The following is a 9,329-nucleotide window of genomic DNA, read 5'->3' as shown; positions in this document are numbered from 1 at the left end:
CTCTCCATTGAGAATGATATGCTATAAAGAAGTGGTGTGATCAGTTTTTGGCTACTGGGAGTGTTGCAAAAGGGCATGGTGGTTGTAAGCCTGAGATCAGCGAACATAATGTGGAACAAGTGCGGCGGTCATTCGAACAAAGTCCACAGAAGTCAGTGCAACAGGCAGCACGAGAACTTCGTATGAAATGTTCAACAGTGCACAAAGTGGTTCATCAGCGATTACATTTGTACGCATATAAAGTGCAGGTTGCGCAAGAAATCAAGCCTGATGATCGACCAAAGTGAGAAGAATTTGTATATGTCATGTTAGATCGCATTGCCGCGGACAAGACATTTTTATCACGCATGATGTTTACTGACGAGGCAACCTTTCACGTGTCAGGGGTTGTCAATTACCACAATGTGCGCCCAAGGGGGGACCGAAAATCCACTTGCACCTAGGGAAAACATGTGTGACAGTCCGAAAGTTAATGTGTGGTGTGGTTTGATGATAAATCGTGGGCCGTTTTTCTTTCAGGAGCCGACTGTGGACGGAGCCATCTACCTGGACATGTTGGAACAATTTGCTGTGCCACAGATAACAGACCTGCAGCCAAATGTGATGTTTCAACAGGACGGTGCACCACCCCATTGGAGCCTTGATGTCTGAAAATTTTTAAATGACACATTCCCGCAACGAAGGATTGGCTGTGGAGATCCAATTCCTTGGCCGCCACGTTCACCCGACATAACCCCTCCCGATTTTTTCTTGCTACCCGTGGAGCCCATGTTCAAGTGTACTGAACCGTCCACCTGTGTACGAAAACTTGATGAGCTGCTGTATGATTTCCCTGTATTTGTTCGTCAATAAATTGTGTTTCATCTCAGATTTTATGAGTTCAAATGTTGGAGTCTCATTGTGGACACCCTGTATATCAAGGAGCAACATCATGGACATTGCTTAGCACAATAGAAAACTTTAGCCTGTAGCACTCCTGTCTCCCCCGCAACATTGGCCAATAGCAGTAGTGGCCTACTTTTAAGTTTCTACCTATTAAACACTCTCTGAAGGGAAATTGAGCAAGGTTCTTGAATAATTTACATATATCTTCCCTTTTGATACAATAATGTGAACTTACACACATTTCAAATAAAGCTTTGTTGTCACATTGAAATGCCATAACCAGTAACTCTGGTACACCTCATTGCTCTTCCTTTATCCCGTCTCCTGATCTGCTTGGGGGCAAGGGGGACATTCATTTCTGAGCACTGGCATTTGTTTTTAAGAGTTCTTTTTATTGCTGAATCCCAGAGAAAGCCATGGATAGTCACCAAAGACTGTTACAAATGTCTACCTGGATGTCATCACATGAAGTTAGCAAGGATTACAGTATTGTCGTTAAGGGCTCATGGTTGTTCCTTTGTCTCCTATAAAATTTCTGCTCTTTTGTATGTGATACTCTGATGGTTTTAAAAATAGTGGTTACCGTATTTACTCGAATCTAAGCCGCACTTTTTTTCCGGTTTTTGTAATCCAAAAAACCGCCTGCGGCTTAGAATCGAGTGCAAAGCAAGCGGAAGTTCTGAAAAATGTTGGTAGGTGCCGCCACAACTAACTTCTGCCATCGAATATATGTAGCGCTACAAGGGGATGCTTTGTAGGCACAGAGATAAATACTGGCGCCAAAATCTCTGCGTCAATAAATCAATTAAAAAAAAAAAGGTGGAAGACAAGCTTTTTTCTCCGCCCCGAGTTTCGACCACTGCATTTTCGTACATTATCCAACGAAGTAAATACAAATTCCGTATTGTTCATCTTCGAATGTAGCAGAATTTCAATGTACTACGAAAATCCGACTGGCAAGACTGTTTGGGATGTTTGTCAATATGGCCAACTCTACGTGTTGAATTTTTTACTACCTGTGAGAAGAGGTGGTTGCTAATAGGAACCTGACGAAATGTGAATCACATGCAGTATTCTCTTCACCATAAGAATAATATGAATGTAAACATTATGCCACGTATTCTTTCGTGTTTGCTGCTATTTCATTTAAATCCTATCTGCCTAATAAACTATGAAACTAGAGTGAGACAACAGCAAACGCGGAAGAATATACGTATCGTGTCATGTTTACATTCGTATTTTTCTTATGCCTAATAGTGATACAGTCAGAAATTAAGCACGGCAACTGATTAGATTTTTAAATCTAAGATGACTAATTCCTGTGCAGAATTTGACGTACTAGAGAAGCGGCCGCAAAGATTTTCAAACGGAGAAAAATTTTCGCCTAACTCTCGTTCAGAACATATTCTATCATATGCAGTCTATTATTTGGTTCTTGTTGATCATTATCAAAGAAAGCAGTGTAAGTAACAACAAATAGCAGTCTCTTGCCATTGTTTCGCTAGTGAGACGATTCCTCTCTTTTCTTTTTTTTTAATTGTAAGCGGCGGTAGCGCGCACAAAAGCAAGCCATGCCGCGCGCGGCGACAGGCCGTAAACACGCACTATCAGAATGAGACAAACAATGCATGATACAGTACAGTAATGCATTTTCAGCTCAGAGTGACGTTAACACCTATAACAAAGAAAACGGCACTTATCAGATCAAAGCAAAATAAGCAATCGATTCAAACCAGACGAAGCACGTGGAAAGGAAGGGTACCCGTATAAATACGGACGGAGCGCCTGACGTATAGCAATGGCTACCTGGTAAAACTTAACTGTTAAGCTTACGACTCGAACCAAACTCCTGTAGCTGTATCGTCATTCATTCGACCTAAATTGTGTCTCGTATTACAATGGACCAACTTTGATTTGATTTGGAGGTGCGGCCTAAAACTTTTCTCTCCCCTTGAATTTCGAGTCTCAAATTTCAGGTGCGGCTTAGATTCGGGAAAATTCTTTTCCTCGATTTCGAGTCTCATTTTTCGGGTGCGGCTTAGATTCGAGTGCGTCTTAGATTCGAGTAAATACGGTAACATTAGAGTACATATTCAGATGGTTAATTATTTCAACAGGAGAGCTGGACAGCAATACTTCTATGATTATACTGAACTTATTTTATATGAAAATACAATTAACATTGATGATAGGTAATAGAATTATCATGTGGATGTTCTGTGTTACACAGTGTTATTCCTGTACTGCCTCCAAGGATGCTGTTCTGCTTCAGGTACTACATTTTTCTTCCAAGTATTGTAATACTTCAAGAAATTTTTTAAGTTGCTTTCGAACTCAGCTCTATTTTCAACAAGTGCCAATTTTGTCTGCAAAAGACCACCATACATCAATATTTGTGATTTCCTACAACACAAAGTTTATTATTTATTGGTCCTATACTGTAAACATTTTTGTTACTGTTAGTTAACAAAAGAAGGCAGTATTTTACTGAAATGAGTCACTATTTTATTTGAACAAAACCACATGGAAATACAAGATCAGGATATGAAGCAAGTAGTTATGGAATGTAAAAAAATTAGACAATGGACTGATGTTGCATCAGGTCCAAGCAACCGAAACAACATCCTATAAATGTAATCAATATAATGAAATTTACTTCCCACCTAACCTGAAGTAACAACTGGACAAATGATTTTCATTTTATTAAATTACTGGCGAACACTGGCAAAGCACTTCAGGTAAAGCAATAATTAAAAATGTAACTTTTCACATACCTTGTTTTTCAATAATTTTACACATCTGATGTTAAACAGCTCCAGTTTTTCAAGGAATTTGAGGTTTGGACTGATGTCTTTCTTTTTCATAATCTCCAACACAGTATTTATGTAACTGAAGTTGAGTCTAATACATGCATTGTGTAACATGGCGCCCATTATCTCAGCATTCATCCTTAAAAAGTTTCCAAAGTACTTACACTGAAGTTGTCCATAAAACTGCAGAAGTATTAAGTACTCTAAAACAGGAATAATACACATTCTATTTGTAGAACTATTGCGAACACTAAGTTCAATGAAATGGCTACCTGTATCCTGCTGACTCCATGTCCTCCATAAGTACCTTGGCATCCACTTCATTTTCACATCCAATTGCTAAAACCCCAAAGGTCATAACATTTGGAATTAATTTTTCCTGTTGGATAAATGTAAGGACTTCCTGAAACATCAAACAGTTACATATGAACTAGTAGGAAAGGATGGACTATGCTATTTTTTTTTTTATGATTGCAGTTCTGTGATAGATCTTATAAGGTTACTGTTCTCACAGCTCATCAAAATATTGGTATGTGCAAACGAGCTTAACAGGCAATAGCATCGGTGAGTTGTGAGAATAAGTAGAATTACATCTCTGGGCACAGCAATGAATGTATTTTGTCCCATTTTTAGTGCCACAGGCAGTATGGGTTGGTTGGCAGTTGTTGGCAAGTGGTTGTAGTGAGTGACTATGGGTTGGTCATGACAATTTGACTTCAAGGTGATTCACATGTCAATCATAAGACAGTGGGCACATAAAATGGCTCAAGGTTTAATTAAATTGCTAATCGCATAGCTCAGTTAAGAACAGTAGCATATAGCGTTCAGTGAAGTTTGGTTATAATGGAATAAATTTACAACAAAAATATGGAAAAAAGAAATAAAACTTGATAGTTTTTTTAAATAAATTTTTACACACACACACACACACACACACACACACACACACACACACGTCACTTATGACCCTACATAGTGCTGGCTGGATGCACACTTTTCCTTTTCGGTGAGAGTCTCCTTTACTCCTAAAGTAGCTACATTCTACCAGAACTTCCCTACTACAATTACAGTAGAAATAAATTGTAATTATCAATCAGAAATCTCATGTAAGGCAACTAAATAAGTTATAATCCGTAGAAGGAGACCATGGCACCTCGGGATACAGGCCGCATCTCCCTAGGCAATAGGTGAGGTCTATGAGACCCAATCTAGAGCTTATTGTTCTCCGTGCTTCAGCAATCATGTACCATAGATGAGCCAGAGAGAAAAACTAAGACCCAAAAGAAAACAAAGCTTTGCACATATCAGAAAACATTGCTCAAGATTGTGCAGGGATCCTTTTAGAGATGAACATTCTTCACATGTGTGGTTTTTGTTTAGCTTGAAGAATGAGGGTGTTACACAACAGCAACAAAAGCTGCTAACAAATAATTTAACAGTGGAAAATCCAGGATGGAACAGTGACAATATTATGAAAGGCATAGTCGTTACTCACCATATAGTCGAGCTGCTGAGTTGCACATACACACCACAAAAAGACTATCAAACAAAGCTTTTGGCCAAACAGGCTTCCATCAGAATTAGACAACATACACATACGCACTAACACAAACACAACTCACACACGACACCACTGTGGTCATGTACGTGTGCGAGTCACATTTGTGTGAGTGTGTGTATGTATGTTATCTAATTCTAACAGATAATTCTGTTGATATGTGTAAAATCCCACACTCAAGTGCAATCATTTTATAATTAAAAAAAGTTACTCTAATTAGGTTCACAGTATGGGGCTTAATACCAAAACTATCACTACAGAGTCAACAGTATTTTGTTTGAACATATGCCATCCTACATTTCTTCTTGATTTGCTCTCCCTGTTTGCATACTGCTGATGATGAAACCAACATCACAGTCACTGATAAAACACAAGAAGAAGCTGTTACAGGTGATGGTGCAAACAAGACACATAAATTTCACTCAACAAGTTGCCACATGGATACCCCCTCCCCTCCACCTTCTTATAGCATGGTGAGAATGATTTGCCAAATGCTACCATGGAGAGTTTTGGGTTTGTCGCAGCTTGATAAAGATGTTGAAGCTATCTTGGAAGTGACAGAACATTCCACAGCAATTACACATTTTACTGTGGGTGATCGATTCACAGTTACCAGTGTGCCCAGAACCGTCGATTACAAGAGATTTGTACAATGAGCTGTGACGCAACAGAAAGTGACCGATGACTCTAGAACAAATGAAAGAAATCATACCTTTTCTTGTTTAAAAAAAAAAGTGCTGTCAGAAACCAATAGAGCTCCTTCAACTCAAATTTTTGTGGTGTGGGAAAGTAACCTACAAACTCTGCAGGGCTCTAGTTTAATCAACGAGGTTGAGTATGAATCCACATGGCCCATGCTTTACATGGCAGAAGGTGTTGGGAGATACAATCTGTAATTCTGGAAATAGCAGAAATGTCCATATTTCTTTCTCATTTCAGCTGTTTATTGCTCTTTAAGTAGACCAATGTGGGAATTACCTGACATGCTGATACTTACACCTTGAGATGCCAACAATGTGTGTTATCTGATGTAAATAAAGAGATAATTACTGTGTTGTGGGACTTGTAATAACTTTCTGCCTGAAAGAGATTACACACTGCCATTTTTGTCTCCACCTGATTTTCTCTTGTGCTGGTGCAGTGTTAATCAGTGCTGGTTGTCTCAAAAGACTGCTGGGCCATTTTCTTCTTCTTCCATTTTCTTGGGCCTCCTTCATTACTAACTTCCTCTACTATTTGTTCACATTGAAAATGTTCATTTAACAATATGGGATTTGTGGGGGTGCTTGAATGCAAACACGTTAGTTTGTTCTTCCCACCCAAGTCTCATGATCGCTCACCATTATCAGTGGGCTTTATTTTGTTCTTTAACACAGCTTTCCACATTATGGTTTAAAGGAAATTAAATGCAATTCCTTCAATTTTAAGTAATACAGTGCTCATTTATTCTTTAACTATTTAATTTATCCTCATAACTGTTATATTTTCATAGAAATTAAATGTAATTGATTTACTCAATATTGTTGTTATACTTTGCTTATCTTGCGTTATTTGTATTCTCGCCTGTACCACTGCACTGGCTATGCAACTAGAATCGGAGTATCACATATTTTGTATACAGCTGGCTGTATGTACGAGGCTTGACTGAAAAGTAAAGCTACCACCTTCATAACTCTTCAACAATTGGTAGCACTGGTATGCGGCAGGTACTGGCTTGTTCCATAGCCTCTTCTCTACAGCTCGAGTTGGCGGGAAGCCTTAGCATTGAATGGCTGTGTTGTTATGGTGTAAAGTATGGAACCCTGCACAGACAATTGGTCAATCGGTCAATGTGATTTAAGCAAGGTGCAGTCAATGAATTCTTGACAGCAGAAGGTGTCACCCCAAAGGAGATTCATCAGAGAATGAAACCAGTTTATGGTGATTGTGTTGAGGTGAGTACTGTGCATCATTGGGCGAGTAAGTTTAAAGATGTTGAGGTGGGAACATCTGACCTGCATGACAAACAATGAGTTGGATGTCCTGTGACAGCAACCACCAAGTTTCACAAGCAAAATGTTGACAGACTGATTTTAGGATGATCGTCGAATCACTCATAGAGAAATTGCAAGCACAATCGCCATTTTACAAGAACGTGTGGATCACATTATTGCTTTCCTTGGCTATCAGAAGATCTGTGCACAATGGGTACCCCGGATGCTGACTCCTGAAATGAAAGCTGACAGACTTCAAATTTGCCAGGAACTCCTTTCGCGTTATGAGAATGAAGGTGATGCCTTTCTCCATTCAATTGTGACAGGAGACGAAATGTGGGTACACCATTACAACCCGGAGATGAAACGTTAGTCTATGGAAAAATTATGGCCACAGTGTTCTGGGATGCAGATGGTGTTATCCATGTTAATTTCCTTGATCGTAGAACACCAATAAATTTAGAGTGTTACATCACAATGCTGTGAACTCTTGAAACAATGGATAACAAGGGTCCGAAAGGAAAAGGGAAATGTTTTTCTGCAGCATGACAATGCAAAACCACATACTTCACATGCCACCAAAGCAGAACTTCAGAGACTGAATCTCAACACTGTACGGCACCCCCCATACAGTCCAGATTTAGCACTGTCTGACTTCCATCTGTTCCCAATAATGAAAGACGATCTCTGGGGACATCATTATGCTTCTGATGAAGACGTTGAGGGAACTGTGAGACTGTGGTTGTGGAAACTTGTTCATCATTGGCAGAAATATATCCAATTGGCTGGTGATTATATGGAAAAGTGAATATTGGTAATTAAAGATCACATTCTAAGGATTATTTCTGCATTGGATTTATTAAAATATTCCCACCAAAACCCAATTAACGAAGGTGGAGGCATTACTTTTCATTCAACCCTCGTACTTTTCCCTAAAATTTGGAAATTAGCAAAAATGTCCCTCTTATTATTATTTCCTTGTTCTGATGTTTGTTCCAGTTTGTAGCCAATTCTTAAACTTGATGCTCTTTTCATTCACCGCCAAAGGACCGACACATTGTCAGACAACAATAAAGTATTTTTGTTCAACAATACTGTTGTAATTTCATCCTGAACTTTCTGTTGTTTGAGTATTTCAAGTCTAGCTTTAACACAGCTGTACTCTGCAGTAGTGCAAATATTTAGACTGCAACACCAGTATTTTCCATTACAGTGTTATTAAACTTTTTCTTTTGACTTGATATAGATAAGTTCATTATATGGAGTGGACCATCCTTAACCCTAGGATGCATATACAGGGCCTCCGAGGCCCTTGTATGTCTTCATTTTTAAAAAAAATTCTGTAATTTTTTGTTTGATTTCAAACTGCTTTCCAGTACTCTTTCATTAACACTGTGACATTCCTCCTATCAAGTCTGAACGAGATACCTTTCTAAGTTTTTTTGTATAATTCAATACGTTTACCCATACACTGTGAATGCGTAAGCAGGGCTTCAGAAGTCCCCACACATTTATAAATGTTCTTTAGCCTATATTGTCTTCAACATTTGTTTGGGAGCAGTTATTGATTCAAGAATAACTGTAGTGGTATTTCCAGCAACAGGAGTGCCAACAGCAGCAGTAGTTGTAGTATTAATAGTATAACTAAAAAATAATACACACTACAGTCACATATTGGCGATGTCGGTGTATTATTGATCTTTTTGCTATCATATATTTCATTATTGCATAGTATTGTTATCCTGTGCTGCTCTTGTCAGCTTAATTGTTAATGTAGTTTGTTTGTTGCTGCAAGGGCCATACTGTAACGAGTATGTCTCGTTTAGTGCTGCACAAGCTCCTGTCCGAGAGACACGCCTTTGGTTATGGCTTCGACACGAAAGCAAGAGAGTCAGTACTTGCAAATGTAGCTAATTTTGAAAGTGTTGTGGCTCAATGGTTTGAAGAAGATGATTCTTGCGAGGAAGGAAATATTTTTGAAGATGCAAGTAGTGAAGAATTAGCCAATGAACCTGCAGATGTAAATATTGAGGCAGATGACAGTCCTTCCGACAATATTACTTCATGAAAGTCTGAAAATGAACCACCACAAAAAAGCATAGA

At 38.8% G+C, this 9,329-nt stretch overlaps 1 protein-coding gene across 1 annotated transcript in view; it reads right to left on the bottom strand.

Annotated features, from left to right (window-relative positions):
* Window positions 1-3,021: 3,021 nt before the first annotated feature.
* LOC126175254 (pentatricopeptide repeat-containing protein 1, mitochondrial) overlaps window positions 3,022-9,329 on the bottom strand; it is a 78,251-nt gene continuing 71,943 nt past the window's right edge. The window contains exons 9-11 of the mRNA XM_049921896.1: window positions 3,968-4,098; window positions 3,660-3,834; window positions 3,022-3,251 (exon numbers count right to left, since the gene is read on the bottom strand). Of these exons, the coding sequence (XP_049777853.1) occupies window positions 3,108-3,251; window positions 3,660-3,834; window positions 3,968-4,098 (450 nt within the window). The 3' untranslated portion in view covers window positions 3,022-3,107. The remainder of the gene's footprint in view (window positions 3,252-3,659; window positions 3,835-3,967; window positions 4,099-9,329) is intronic.

This window comes from Schistocerca cancellata, chromosome 3, assembly GCF_023864275.1.
Source record: "Schistocerca cancellata isolate TAMUIC-IGC-003103 chromosome 3, iqSchCanc2.1, whole genome shotgun sequence".
In the NCBI taxonomy this organism is placed as follows: Eukaryota; Metazoa; Arthropoda; class Insecta; order Orthoptera; family Acrididae; genus Schistocerca; species Schistocerca cancellata.
The sequence above is the reverse complement of the archived record's forward strand: the minus strand, read 5'-3'. Positions and strand labels throughout refer to the sequence as shown.